Below are 15850 nucleotides of genomic sequence, written 5' to 3' on the forward strand. Positions count from 1 at the left end.
AAAACAATTAAATCGAATACAAATTAAACAAAATAAATATGTATAATTGGTTGGAAAAAAAAAAGATATAATTTCGTATAGATTATTCAATAGATTATATTAATATTCGTATAGATTATTCAATATAATGAAATTTATTTTCTTATAATATCAAATATGATACGAATAACGCTTAACGTCAAGTATTTTGCAATTAAACGAACCTTTCATTTATTCCGTATTTTTTGCTATTCTAAAAAAAAACAAAGAAGAACAATTGTTTAATTATTTGCACTGTAATAGTATTCAAAAAAAAAAAAATTTTAAAAATACATAATATTTATCAAATTTAATAGATCGGAGTTAAATCAACAATCATTTTTTATTTATATATAATTCAATGAACTTCAAGAGATCATTTTAAATTTATATTTGTTTTTTGTTTCTAAATTTATTAAAAAAAAATTAATCGAAACGATAAAATGTGTATTAATATAATTATTCAACATTTATAATAATGTGTCATACATTTATTTAATTTTCACGTAAAATATACAATTATAAGTTGACTTAAGTTCGTTTAAATCATTCGTTATTACTAAACTAAATTAATCAATTATCGAATGCCAAATCTTAGACTCGTAATTTTAAGATTTCAAGAAACAATTCACATTAAATTCGTTTTCTTTCTACCAATTAGAAAGCATAGATTAACAATAACCGAGCTAAGTTCATCGATTATCGTATTATTCTAATCATAGATGACTATGAGTCACGTAATCTCGTATCGAGTTGACTGAAAAATATTTTATGAATTAATGCATGAGCAGTAGTAGTAATAAATGTATATACATACAGATCGAGACTCGAGACTCGTTCTGCGTTTAAATTTCATTTTAAATCGCGGAAACTTGCGAAATCAAGGCGAAACAGCTCTCGACGACTTATGACGTCCGTCCACTTTTTCACCTTAATCTTGGAAAATATGATCGAACAAACGAATCGCACAAAAGTATTGCTATTTCTGTAAAATATAATAAATAATAAATAAAATTATAATTAATATTAATGTTTGTAATAGAGTAGCGTTACCGAATGAATCAACGCAACAACTTTTTACGTATATATAAGAAAAACGAATTTAAATAAATAAAATATTTTCAAATGAAATTTTATATATTTCAATTTCAAAAATCCTTCATATAAAATATTATTTCTGATATTATTTTAAAATTTTTTTTCAATAAATAAAATATTTATTTTTAAAATTAAATTTATAGTCTAAAATAAAATACAGTCTCTCGTTTTTATTTGCTATTTACTATTCAAAATAATATTTTATCTTGCCTATAACTTCGTATAATTTCAAACTTATTGGGAACGTACGATATTAATCGGTATTATTTCTTTTCATAGATCACAGCGTAAACAAAAAATGACATCTTCTGCATAAAATACACGTAATCTTATTAGTTTTTCTCTTATAGTATAGCTTTTACGTAGTGTCGTTCAACCACATTTCCATTCCAATTGCAAGTTCGCTGAATATAAAAGATATTTCATAATTTTTTTTTCCTTTTTGTTGAAAAGTTAATTTTCCATTATTTTATAATTCGTTCACGTTCTGTGATTGCAATACAATACAATCGATATTTTTATGTACAAACTTTTATATTTGTTTTGGCCTCTAAGTGTAAAAATGACTTTCCAAAGATTTCTCACGAGTATAGTAATACTCTGTAAAAGTGAAAAATTATGGTTTAAAAAGTGGACGGTTTAAAATGGTTTAAAAATGAGAAAAAAATTGTTTGTTCACCGATCAATTACTAAACTAAGACCTATTAGAAATTTGTTTAAACAGAGAGAAGATGATAAAAAGATGATAAAAGAGAAAAATAATGAAAAATAATGGATGTGTTAACGAATTCGAATCTGAACCACATTGCGAACAATAAATATAAAAGGAATAAAAGTTGTAATATAAAATACAAAAGAAAATTTGTATATTTATTATATAGCCCTAAGTGAAAACAAATTTACAGCTATATGTAAGTGATACATGAGAAAAGATCAGATTAAAAAAGAAAGATTATTAAGTAACTTAATAAGAAATCAGGAAGCTAAAATATACTTTAGCCTTCGTTCTTCATCGACGATATTCTTATCCACATTTTCAGAAGTATTACATCAGAAGTATTAAACCTGCGTTGTAGAAATATTATATTTCTAAAAAAAATATTAATATATAGCAATTTATAAATATTCAGTGATCAAATATAAACACATTATAATTTCCCGATAAAATAAAATATAATTTCAATTGTTTTTTGCAATTAATCGTAAAATATTCAGTTGATATGTAACATCGTTCACATTTTAATTTATTAATTATCTCTTTAAATTTCACTATTTCAAATTACATGCTCTATATTCGATCCATTTCCGTTTTCATGATTTCAAACATAGGCTTTTAAAGGCTCGTATACGAATATTATCCAATTCCGATTAATTTATAGCAGAACAAAATATATTTTTAATCAAAATTGAACATAATCTGTATCACGAAGAAAAATTAATCTGTGAGTGTGAATTGAAAATTAGAGGAGAAAGAAAAAAAAAACAGAAGATACTTACATATTACGCTACACAGATGACATTTATCTTTCTATAGATACGAGCAATTGATGCAATCGTAATCTAATTTTTTTATATTACGATATTAATTATACACGAAAGTAAATACTTCTCTAAAGCTGTGCAGTTTATTTTTTTTATTTATTTATTTTTTTTTTCGTGAAAAACAGCACAGTGCGTCGGTGATTAGATAATTAGATAAAGAACACAGAAATATATAGATTCAGCATTTGGACGTTTGAAAAATAGTTGCGAAATATGTAAAAGACACTTTCGTTACGTTATTATTAGCTGTTAAAGTAATATAAGTTTATCTGTCGCCACATCGGCTAAATTTTCCTCATTTTCTCTTCTTCTTCCTTTTAATTTTCATTTTTAAAGCAAAAATTACGAAGATCGTTCTACATCTAAGAAATTACATGACATTCAGTCATTTTAATTCGTAAAGGACACTTAAACGGTAAAATTTCAACTAATATTTCATTAACATCTTCATTCAGTATCTTTTCAATCGGTAAGAGAAATCAAAAGATTTCTCTTATAATATAATAATTAGTTTATTCGTATCGATTCTTGCCTCGATTTAAATAAGAATCGCATATTTCCTTTTGACGAACATTGTATGTGTACCATTAAATTCAGAAGAGCATCCGCTTCGTGTTTTATCACGCTTCGCTTCTGTATCTTTCATTTTGTTTTTCAGTCACACAATTATATAACAGAGTTAATAGTTTACGATCCATTGAAGAACGCTTGTGTCACTTCCGCCGGTGGAAATTAATCGAGTGTCGTCTTGAAGGAACGAAACGTTCGTAACGTGACTCGAATGACCACTGTATGCGTGGCATAAAGACTGGAATAGAAAAATTACTTATTAGATATCATATATTTATAATAATTCACACGTATTTTCTTTTTTCGTTCTTCGCAAAAATATAATTGTAAAATTATAATTATTCTTTCCAATCTTATGGACTGTAAATATTTACTTTTTATAAAACTGTATGAATAAAAAAATAAATCAAATATATAGAATTATATATTTTCCATACTTATCATTCAATCGTATAATTAATCAATGAGAATTAATCACGTTCACATGTATTTTTTATAAATTTTTAAATTTCATTCTCTCGAAAGCAATTCAACGTAAGTGTTTTCGTTATTCTTGATATTTTATTTTAAGTTTCTTAAACAGCGTTAATTTAAAGCGTTACCTTTGGTTGACAAGCAGGATAAGAGAATAACTTTACTTTTCCGAAATCATCTCCGGTTGCGAGCAATTTCGAATCACTGCTTCTCGTGCAATTATTTACATCTGTACCATCGGCGCCTTCGGGCCATATTCCAATCGTTTCGAATGATATTACACAGGTATGACTTGCCCATTGCATGTCTCTCATTATCGATGATTGTGGAATCTGACGACAGACTCCGGGATTCCCTAAAATATTACATAAAATTTTAGTTATATTTTCTTTTCTTATGTATCTTTTAAATCAATTTATTATTATTAATATTTAAAGAAATTTCACGATATTTTAATGTGAAATGTGAAATATTTTAAAAAAAAATATTTAAAAATTATTAAATTTGTTTAATAATTATTTTAACTCGTCAAAATAATGAAATTACTATAGACAAAAGTAAAATGAAATAAGCATTTTTTCCAGTAATAAAAAAAATCAAAAAAATAAAATAAAATTTGATCTATTTCTTTATTTTATATAATGTATCGATGTAACAATCTCTTATTAATCTAAATATCTTGAATAATTTAATACGAATAGCGCATAATATGGCAAAAACATTGAAAGAATATGGAACTCTTTACTTACAATATAATACCTCATAATCGCCGCTATTGCTACGTAAATATTGACCATCTGCTGACCAATCCAAATGAGTTATAAAACTGGAATGTCCCTGAAACAAATTTTCATCGTTTAAACATAGAAAAAAATATTCCTCGCTTCTATCTTCTAAATGCCTCGCAAATAAAAAAAAAAATTATGTCAATGGCTTCCTTGAAAGCAACTAAATAGAGTTGGCCCAGTTTACAGGCCATTACTATGGAAAGAGTGTCAACAATTGGTGCAAACAATGACTACCGTGCGTGCTCGCGGTAAGCAATTTTTAAACAGAAATGTCTGCTCATATGTGACTATGAATAGCTATGATAATATTGCATCACTCATAAAGACATTACATTCGTCGCGTTGATGGTAAATTTTAAAGATTTTTCATAATAATTTTAAAAATATATATATATATATCAGAAAAAAATATAGAAAAAAATCATCAATTTCACACACAATGTGAAATAATTTCATTGATTGCATATCTAATACAATAGTAATAAAATCAAAAATGCAATAAAAATATATATGTGTATATAATTCTTTGTAATTCCTAAAGTTAAATTAATAATTTTTATTATTTGTTTTGTCCCTAGTAGTACAAATTATTAAAAAAAGTATATATTAAAAATAGGTAAAAATAAAATAATAAAAGTTGATATTTAATGCTTTTTATCGAAAATTTAAAAAATTTATTATAATGTTAATATGTAATTCATCCTAAAGAATTATATTTACGAATACGTATAACAAATGTAAAAATCATGTCATAAAAATTCATTAAGAAATCTATTATTAAACGCAAAAAAATTACATCGTTATAATTATTATTATAAGAGATATTTTATATATTTTAAATTCCTATCTTTATCGATTACAAGTACAAAGTTAAATTATTTTTCAATAGTTAAAATTTTCAATAATTTATAATGTAATGTAATGTAATGTCTCTATTTCATTTTTGATCAACTAAAAACATGTCTTACACCACGTCTGCGTATCCGCTTTGGCTAGAAATCAAGAAATAATACATGTAATATTTGTGGTTCTAATCGTTTGTACGTAAATTTTACTATTCTGAATTCTGAAAATTTTAAATATATTTTATATCAATAATGTAATATTGTAATCAATGAAAATGTATTTATACATATATATTCATAAATGAAATATCTTTTTCTTGAACAAACGACGATAATGACGAATAATGATTCGTGAATAATAATTTACAATGGTTGGACATGATTCTAAATTAATTTAATATACATACTCATTTAAAAAAATAAAAAATGATACTTCCACAAATATATATTCTTTTAAAATAGATTATTTTCTAACTTACTTAACATCGATATACGTATGTATATTTATATTACTGCATGCTCATCAATGAAAATAAATACATGTATGTAATAATATATTCAACATATAAAATATCGAAGAATACCATAAAATGAAAATATACAAATGATGTGACTATAGATCAAATTTTATGATGATATAAAAGCAATTTGTACAGCATCCAATTTTAAAATTTTAAATATCAATAGATATTCAATATTGATTAGTATTAGTATCTATGTGTAATTTTATATTTTTTTTTCAAATATCAATAATCGTAAATATATACAAGAATATAAACATAAATAATTTCTCAATGAAATTGTTTATATATATGATTGTATATATATTTAACAATAAACAATTATTAAAAGATATTACATAAGGCAAGTTTAAGTAATAAAATAAAATATATATTTATATTATATATTAAATTAAGATTATATATTTAAAAAAAAATTTATCGTATCTATATAATTATTTCTATACATACGTATTAATTTAAATTTAATTTTTACCTGATAAAATGGAATATTTCTTTTGGATCAATTATTATTAATTTAAAAAATTTATTATAAAAATAATCTTACCATACATCGTCCAACTCGACTATATTTAATCGCATCTTCATTAACTTGATAAATATAAATATAGTTATCTCTGGAACCTAATGCTAATAGAGTACCATCTGGTGAAAATCGAACGACCTGAAATTAAGTTATAAAATCAATTTCATCAATGAAATAAAGATTCTTATAACTTTGTTTTAAATTTAGTTCTAAATATTTGAATAAAAATATGAAAAGAAAGTAAAATATTTAATAAATTTGATAAAATTTTTTTAAAATTTATTTTATAAGTATTTTTTTAATCAATGTATAGTTCTTATAATATATATAAAAAGAGAGAGAGAGAGAGAGAGAGAGAGAGAGAGAGAGAGAGAGAGAGAGAGAGAGAGAGATTTATTGAAATGTAATATTTATTTGAAAAAATGCACAAAAAATTATTTTTATCTGAATTAACAATTTACCTGAATAGGTTCTGAACCATCACTATGGTGAGTATATAATTCTCGCGTTTCACTATCGATTGCTAACCATTTTCCGGAAGTGCATCCGACCACCATAACATTACCATCTGGTGAGAACCCGATACTCTGTGCTTGCTCCTAATAATAATAAAGATTTCGTTTAATTACTACGGAATTGTAATCTCATCGTTATTTTCCACAATTTGAACTGTGAAATAGAACGTACTACTTTATAAAGTATTAAGCACTCATTAAAATATATAATTACGATTCAATTGATATGATTTCGAATCATTGCTCATGTTTTCGATAAATGTAAAATATTTCTCAATTAAAATGTAATCTGAGTGTCAATCAAATATTCGCACTATTCACTTACTAGACACTATATTAAAAAATAAATAATAATTTATACTAACCCCAATATCTTTACTCCAAACAACAGTGTGACTAAGACTATCCCACATTTGTAATAATCTGTCGTGACCTGCTGTTGCAAATTGAGGTAGAGTTGGATGAGCAGCGAGCCCCCAAACCTCTTCAGCGTGACCTAACATGGCTGGATTGAATCCCATTCCCACATCACCGACCAAAATGCAGTTCCTCGTTGTTCCTATCAACAATTGCGAACCCCTACCTTCCGCGAGTGTTCGAATTCCACCGAAATGATCTTCGATCTGTTAAATGTAAATATAAATATCGTATTATTATTACAAACAAAATTTAGATCTTTATAAATTACATAAATTTATACGACGACGAACACTATTATCTATTATGATCGATCGTTATTAAAAAAAAAAATTATTTATCATTATTTGAATGTTATATTCTGATGCTTACTTGTGCTTCTTCTCCTGTTAAATTTAAAGATTCGTCGAAATACAAAATTTTGCCATCTTTGCCACCACCGGTGATGATAAAACTATCTTTTAGAACACAAATTGAAAATATCGATCCTTCGTGGACGTTCCTCACTATTTTAGAAATTGTGTTTGTTCCTGTAAATAAAATATGTTGATTACAAATATTATTTTTTTACCTTAATAAAATTCTTCTTTTCGATTTTACCTCTGCCCCAAACAATGATGTTACCGTTGCTATCACCGGTAAGAACATCACCGTTTTGATTAAACGCCACACAGGTCACGTATCTCGGTTTTTCTCTGCTTTCGAAAATCCCCATCCGTTTGTACAACATACCACCATTATCGAGAGACCAAAAAGACAGGTGTCCTTTCCCACAGGACACGATCTGGTTTCGTTCCAGAGGATGCCACTCCGCGCATACCACCGTGTCCACCGAGCACTGCAATTGACCATCGTCGTTCATTGAATGGACCGGTTCCGGTTTCGCACACTCACGAATCAACCGTGTGTGTTTCTTTCTGACCGAAACTATATATATTTTCTATTCTTTCTTAGGCACATTTATGATTCCGGTTATCGTTAATATACAATATTAATTCTTAGAAATGAATCGATACGTCGACCTTGACACGTGTACTTATCTTCTCTATAGACATTATCTAATATATCGATATACAATAATATAAAAAGTTCAATTTTATATAAATACAACTGTTCAAAATATATATTTTCAGCTTTTCATAATAAATTTTAACAATTGCTTTATGCGGAGTAACATTTATCGGGATTTATAGTGAATGATAAGAATGAAAGAATAAGAAATAGTAGATATACATTTCTACCTATAATCTATAGGTTTAAACGAGAACTAATTAATTGCGACAATTGTATCAGCGAATTGAAACATACCTTTGTTTCAGTTATCTTGGTACCTCGTTCTCCTTTCTGCCAATCCCAGATCGAGATATTGTGATCAGAGGTCTCGTCGATCGCACACAAGTAATTTCCACCGTCTGCTTTCGAGAACGAGAGGCAACAAATCGAACCATCGAATTCGCCGTTACCAATCACGCAAAGAGTTGCCAAACTGACCGAATTCCATATCCTTATATGTGGCTGAGAAAAATTATACGATTAAATCGTAAGATATACACGTAGATGTGTTACAAATATTTATCAGAAAGTCGAATGAAAACCAATAATTTCGATGCTTTTTTACAAAAAAAATTAGAAAACAAATAAAGACAAAAAATATTATAGTGAAATTTATCATATTTTCAAAATATATTTATCGGTCTTGTTCGTTTCTACATTTTAAATCTAATGAAACGAAATATATCATATGTGACATAATAAATCTTAGACTCGTACCTAATTGAAATTATAAGCGTTCCATTATTTTAGTATCAATGATAAATCATAAAATCGAAAGCGTTATTTTCATCCACTTCCATCAGATTAACTCTAATTTAATCGCGTTCTTACCATGGCATCTCGCCTATCGGTCCCACATACTTGACCAGTGGCGACTACCATTTTGTTCGGATGAATGGCTATGCTGAAATATATTTAATCGATGTAAAATATAGTAAAAAAAAAAAAAAAATATTTAATACTTTCTTTTATAATAATAATAATTTTATAGTATCGACTTTTTACAAAAGAAAAGTGCGCTCCAACTTTTTAAGCGTTGCATTCAAAAGAAAGAAATTTTCCAGTAGCGAATTTCCCTTATCCCCATTCCCATTATCCCTTATTCCCATATCGTTATTAAGTCGCAATTAACTCACCATTTGATGTCGTCCGTATGACCCAGGTAATGCCTCTGGCTGTGCTCCTCCATGTTGTACAACACCACCACAGCTGCGACGAAATAAACGATTTCACCGGTGGGCAGTAGATGCAAATTGCTTCGACAATCCCTGCCTCGGTAACCGTACACCCAGTCGAGTTTCAATTTGCTCTGGGGCGGTGTGCTGACTTTGTGAAGGTCGTACGACTCCGTCAAAACCGTCGGAACGTAGAGGACAACGGGTCGTCCCCGCAGGTACATACGGACGGTATTCTCCTCCTCGTTGTACTGCATGTCTCTCGTGCTGCGAATTCATAGATATCCTGTTTTTTCTCATTCCTTCTTCGACCATCGATCTTTTTATCGCTGCCAACGAAATTCACGCGTTTTTCATCAATTCTTAACACATGGAAATCACGAAAAATCTTGAAACTTGATCTCCGTCGAATGATTACTTCGTCAAATATGGCAATATAATTATATATATCAAGTTAAAAGGCAGCAACGATCTTCTTACGAGTTGCGAATAACAGATCGGGAACGAACGTTTAACGTTTTCTCTATAAAACCACTATCATCAAGATCAACTACTACTACTTTCATCTTTTACCCGTCACTTTCAATTTGCGCGTCATTTATATCACAACGCAACGATCACTTTATCTACTTTTAATTATCATCGCACAAAGTAAACGAATAATTATCAGATCAAGGCCGAACTATCGTCTTATCGATTTATTTTACTTTGGAGAATAAACGTTACACCTACCGTGTTGGTTAAATGGGAAACCGATTGCAGAACTTTCCGTGACGGCTTATTCTCGAAACCGCGAAAGAATGAGTCACTCGTTGCGCGCGTTCGCTTTTATTACCCGACCAGGCATAGTTTTGCGCGTTACCACGTTACGTCATTCTTCCCTTCCTTTCTGCTTGCCCGTCCCAACTCTCCTCATCCGCGATTACGATCAAGGACTGTCTGCCGTTCGAGACGCGAATTACGACTCGCTTGAAAAAACCCGAAATTGCCCATTCCGTAAAAAGAAAAACGGTAGACCGTTTTATTTCTTCTCTCGATTTAGGATACGTTTTTGCGTTAATGGCGACCGTGAATTACTCGGATGTTGAATGAATGCCGGCTGGAGCGAACATTTCATCCAAGCGATATATGTACAGTCAATCGCGAAAGTATTATCCGTATCTTACAAACAAATTCGATCAATCTGAAAACTTTCATTTTAATAAAAATTTACGTAAAATATACGCGTAATGTGTATTTGTACAAATCGAAATATTACTCACTCTCGATACGATAAACAAATTTACCTTCGAAACAATTTTTATTCTATCAAACTTTTCTCTATTTTACACAATCGAAACGACACAAATAACGACACTACCATGCTATTAAAAATTACATAATCCAACTGTTTGCGTGCAAATAAACTTTAAAACCAAGAAGTTAAGGAGTATCGAAGCGTATTTAAATACCAAGCGAAAACGGATACGATGAAAATGAATCGGTAAAGCGTGAAGAGGAACTTTGCTTGTTCGCCGATTTTTTTTACCGACTGTCTATAAGATCTAAGCTGGTAAACGGCTTGTACCAGGAAACGGGGAATTCACGGTTGTATAACGACAGAGATCGCGATTCACTTTCTTCGGGAATGCAATGGCATAGCTCTTTTGTGAACGATGAACGACCGTTGTTATTCACGTGACTTTCATACCTGTCGCCTTCCAACGCCTTCCTTAGAAAGTGCACGAAGAGAATTATCGTCGAATATTTATCGCATTTTGCGAATGATTTGCGAAGTTTGCGGGAAAAGATCGAGATTACGTATCGAGATTGATTTGGACGATTAAGACGTATATATATATGAAAATTATTCACTATTTGAATTATTTTTAGTACAGTGAGTTAGAATTTTCACTCGTCTTAATAACATTTTCTCAATTATCATATCGAATCTATTCAGAATGAAAACGTATCCTCTTTCTTCCACGCTACTTTTTGTAGATTATCCTTCGTTCATTTGGTGACTTTAACGCGTGGATTCGCGGTACATATCGAATACCGGTTTGCGCTTGTCTCTTCGTTCCTCTGCCATTTAAAGGAATTTATGATTATATCGCCGATCTTTAACCTTGTAGAAATTACGATTGATTCAACTGCGAAATCTTCTTGAAAATATTTTTAAACAAACATAGTCTAAAGCTTGTTTGCACTTACGATTAACAACAACATAACACCGTTATATGATAATTACATTTCCATATTGTTTCCAAAGTACCGTCATTTCGAATAAAATTGTCGTTACATCTCGTAACAATATAATACGTTTAGTTAAAAAAAAAAAAATATATCACTTTTGCTATATAACTTTCCCTTCACACTTATCCGCTCACAACTCTTAACTTTACCTTCTTAACTTTTCCATTATTGAAAGTAATCGTGAATTGAATACGAAATTTCGAAAAATTCTCGAAATTTTGTACGAGATGTTCACGATATATCGTTACCGACACATAAAAAGGTAATAACAGAGAAAAAACATGCTATAATATGTAATACACAAATTGTTATAAACACTTGCTCATTCGAAGAACAGCATAAAAAATCAAGAGACAGTTTCGAGTAAAAAGTATCCCCTTAGACTGCGAATTCTCGTGCATACGTTAATAAACTTACTATAAGTAAACATTGTGCGCATATATTCGTTGAAATATAGAATATTTGTTTCGAGCGTAAAAAAAAAATCCGCAGTCTAATAAGTTAATCGATATGTTAATAATAATTAAAAGGAGAAGGAGAAGGGGAGGGAGGGGGGGGGGCGGGAATAAAGATAATAAAAGGTGGAAAACGTTACTCGAAAGATCGTAAGTAGGTTACGGAAGGCTGATCGAGGAGAGATAGGAAGGTGAGCCGCGTTCCAAACAAGGTTTTCCTTTCACGAGTGAAAAAGAAAGCCATGCTCGGGTTAATACGTTCCAACTAGGCGTGTACCATTTAAAATTAGAATTTTTTTTAATTAGGATACATCCATTCACGGTTCTCGAGCGAATGCATAATGTATAATTCACGCTTTTTACCCCGATTCCATTCGACGAAGGTGGGCTCATCGCTAGTAAATCTCGCTATCCACGTTCGAGGTCGAACGTTTTATCATAGTAATTAACGGCATGCTATACGGAATTCTATCGTAGTAACGTAAGCTTTATAACTTTCTACGAAGTACGCTAGTATCTCGTTCGCTATTTGGATCGTTTCGATGCGCGTTCGTAGATCGCGAGTATCAATCATTACGAATCATTTTATGCAATATGACATCGACACGTTGCAATCTAATATTTTCTTTTTTAATGTTTAACAAAAAGTGTTTCAAAGTATTATCGTTTATTTAATTAAAAGAAAAGTTCTATATTCGTGTAAAAATTATTCAAAGATATTTTTTCTTTTTTCTTTTAAATCTACAAAAGATTAGAGAGAACGAACGAAAAACTATTCGTACGTGTTATCACTCACCTGAAATAAGTTTAAAAAGATGCATCTTATAAGGCAATTGTACACGTGTAACGTGCACGTGGCCACGATCACAGCCGATGCACGTGTTGTATTCGTATTTTTCTTAACCTTTTCACGATTGGCTGGATGTGTATGTCTTTTTTAACATTACGATTTTCGAATTTCATTTCCAAATAAAAAAATAGGATTTCTCTATACGTAAAACTCAGACTTTCATCGGTATTAATATTATCTCTATCGCCTCATGAATTCTCGTAAGATTAGACAATATTCGTCAATGATTGATTTATTACCTATATTTAACGAATTGTTAAAAAAAAGTGATAAAAAATAATATACATATATTGCGTTCACGAAAAGATTAAGATTTTCGATGTAAATCGGATAAAATGCGAAAATGTTTAACTTTATTTACCCATGTTTCACGTTGTTCAGCGCCGGGGGCTTGAAGAGGTTGAACAGAGACTTGGTGGAGGCTGACAATCTATAATGAACGAAAATGCAAACGAAAACCATGCGGTGCTGAACGGAGTGAAAGGAGTTAGAGAAAAAGTGAAAAATAAACAAATAAATGAATAGAAAAGAAGTAAAAAAAGGATGTGATAACAAAGTGACGAGCCGTACGTGATTTTTTTTCTCTCTCTCTTTTTTTCCATGGACGATTTGCGCTTTCTCGCCCGCGATGCGATGAGAAGAATTATCCACTTCCGGTAACTGGTTCTCTCGTTTCAGTTACCACCAAAGGGAAGCTCGGACGAATGGAAAACAAACGGGAGATGGTTATACGCTTTCCACGATTAATGAGCTGTGAAGCGAATTCACGTCGCGAGACATAATCGATAGTCCGTTGCTCCGTCAATGTTGCTCGCTAGACGCCTCTTTCACGCCAACCTTACCGTCAAAATTATTAATTCAAGATGAATTTCCATCCATCCGTAAAACTTTCGAAAACGCGAACCCGTGTGTAAATACCACGTGTCTTTATTCGTTTGTAAGTTAGGATTCCTTTTCGATCGATATATTTTACGATCGAAATTGAAAAAAAAACTAAACTTTTATAGCTGCAAGATTGGAAACAAATCGTTAGTTTTATTCAAAAGCAAAAAAAAAAAAAAAAAACAAAGTCTCTCCAGAACTCTAATAATCGGTCACCGTGACCGTTTCAACTCGCTTTCAGAGAACATTGCACTCAAATAATTCCACGAACTTGACGCGGACAAGATGTCTCCTATTTTTATTCGCGCTCCGATATTCGCTTTCATTCATCGAAGAATATAGAAGAAAAAAAAAAAAAAAAAAAAACGCGTACGACCGTCACGTCACGTAGCAGTAGTAAAACATTCAAGGAAGCGAGAAAAGAAAGGTGCGTTGGGACGAGGGTTAAAGTCGAGTCGAGTCCTCCGTAAATAAGAGGAAAGCAGGCAAATGTGCATTCGCTTACGTTAATATCGCTTACCTGCCACCAACGAGTTGCGAATTGCTTCCCTGATTTTGCGGGGAATGCGTAAAATCCCCTGTGGACGACCACCGTTTCGCCCTTCTTAAGCTGCTTTGGGGTGGCCCGTTTGATCTTGCTGTCGGTGATCTATCGAATAACAGGATTAATGCGTGACGGAAAAACACGATTACCTTGGTTGCGGACCTTCGTCGCATCGTCCACGGGATTCGATTTGTCGCGTTAAACGACATTTTTTTCCTCTTCCCCCCCTCCTATGACACGTGAAATTTTACGATCTTCACTCGTTTTTCGCGATATGATAAAGATGTCATCACACGTATGATTCGATGATCTTCTACTACACGATACTCTATTTAAATATACATAATTTGAATTTATTTCTTTTAATGGAATAAAATTTATTCGTACAAATTAATTCCTAGCAGATTTTTAAAGTATAATTCGAACGATTAAATCGAAGTACGTTAAAATTTTTTATTACTTTTAACAACAACAATATTTGTCAACAATTTTTTACGTTTTAGTTAATAATTTAAATAGAGATTTTTTTCATTAATTAGCGTTAACGTATAAAATTTTATTCCTATCTCATTTTTACTCCTACTAATTCCTTTTTTAATTTTCATGCTGTAAGTATAAATTATTAAGACACGACACGATGCAATAGTATAACGAGTAATAATAAAAATATATCATTTACATAAATATATTTAACGTAGATTTTTTTACCATGACCAAATACTAGAAGAGAATAATTTCTCAATTCTATCTATTATATCTAAAGTAAAAAAAAATTGATCTTCGATACAATATTAAATCTAAATCGTAATTCAATTACAAACACACGAGCACGAGCACAAGCGAAGTTTACGAGTTCTAAGTACAGACGTGTTAATTATATTATATTCGTTAGCATGCATATCTAAAAAAGAAAAATGATACATTTAAGTTTCAATCTCATAGAAGAACATTTTCAATTTATTTATTCCTTATAGAAAAAGTATCATTTTCCATCGAATTTAACTACTCTCTATGTTAAAAGAAAAACTATTTATTTTACTCGATTTGTTGTTAAAAAAAGGAGGAAAAATATAGTATTAATTCAATTCGAGTACCTGGCTACTGGCAGTGGTGTGGCTCTAGGACTTGGCGATGGCACCGGGGAAACACTACTACTACTGGGACTGTCCGAATGTAAAGAACCCGTCGATTGATAATGAACTGACCTTCTGAAAATCGTTAATTAATCGTTAATTTATTTTTAAATGAAAAAGATAGAGAAGAAAACGGTCGACGGTATAACGACGAGTTTCGATAACAGTGATGTATATTATAAATATAAGATAAAAGATAAATTAATTCG

At 30.3% G+C, this 15850-nt stretch overlaps 1 protein-coding gene across 6 annotated transcripts in view; it reads right to left on the reverse strand.

The window, feature by feature from the left end:
• Positions 1–487: 487 nt before the first annotated feature.
• Positions 488–15850, reverse strand: part of LOC100864242 (echinoderm microtubule-associated protein-like 2) — a 37590-nt gene continuing 22227 nt past the window's right edge. For 2 of the 6 annotated variants that reach the window (XM_086914200.1, XM_086914199.1), the window contains exons 5-18: positions 15603–15716; positions 14485–14613; positions 13444–13512; positions 9504–9809; positions 9199–9271; positions 8623–8829; positions 7915–8152; positions 7687–7844; positions 7263–7520; positions 6844–6981; positions 6404–6520; positions 4452–4539; positions 3831–4057; positions 1966–3466 (exon numbers count right to left, since the gene is read on the reverse strand). In XM_086914200.1, coding sequence (XP_086770326.1) covers positions 3338–3466; positions 3831–4057; positions 4452–4539; positions 6404–6520; positions 6844–6981; positions 7263–7520; positions 7687–7844; positions 7915–8152; positions 8623–8829; positions 9199–9271; positions 9504–9809; positions 13444–13512; positions 14485–14613; positions 15603–15716 — 2251 coding nt within the window. In that variant the 3' untranslated portion in view covers positions 1966–3337. Of the gene's footprint in view, positions 1717–1965; positions 3467–3830; positions 4058–4451; positions 4540–6403; positions 6521–6843; positions 6982–7262; positions 7521–7686; positions 7845–7914; positions 8153–8622; positions 8830–9198; positions 9272–9503; positions 9810–13443; positions 13513–14484; positions 14614–15602; positions 15717–15850 lie in introns of those variants that run through there. The other 4 variants (XM_086914198.1, XM_086914201.1, XR_015294132.1 and 1 more) reach the window with 3 other exon arrangements.

The sequence above is a fragment of the Apis florea genome, unplaced genomic scaffold, assembly GCF_048593485.1.
Source record: "Apis florea isolate Af1SG1 unplaced genomic scaffold, ASM4859348v1 contig_3585_pilon, whole genome shotgun sequence".
Classification (NCBI taxonomy): domain Eukaryota; kingdom Metazoa; phylum Arthropoda; class Insecta; order Hymenoptera; family Apidae; genus Apis; species Apis florea.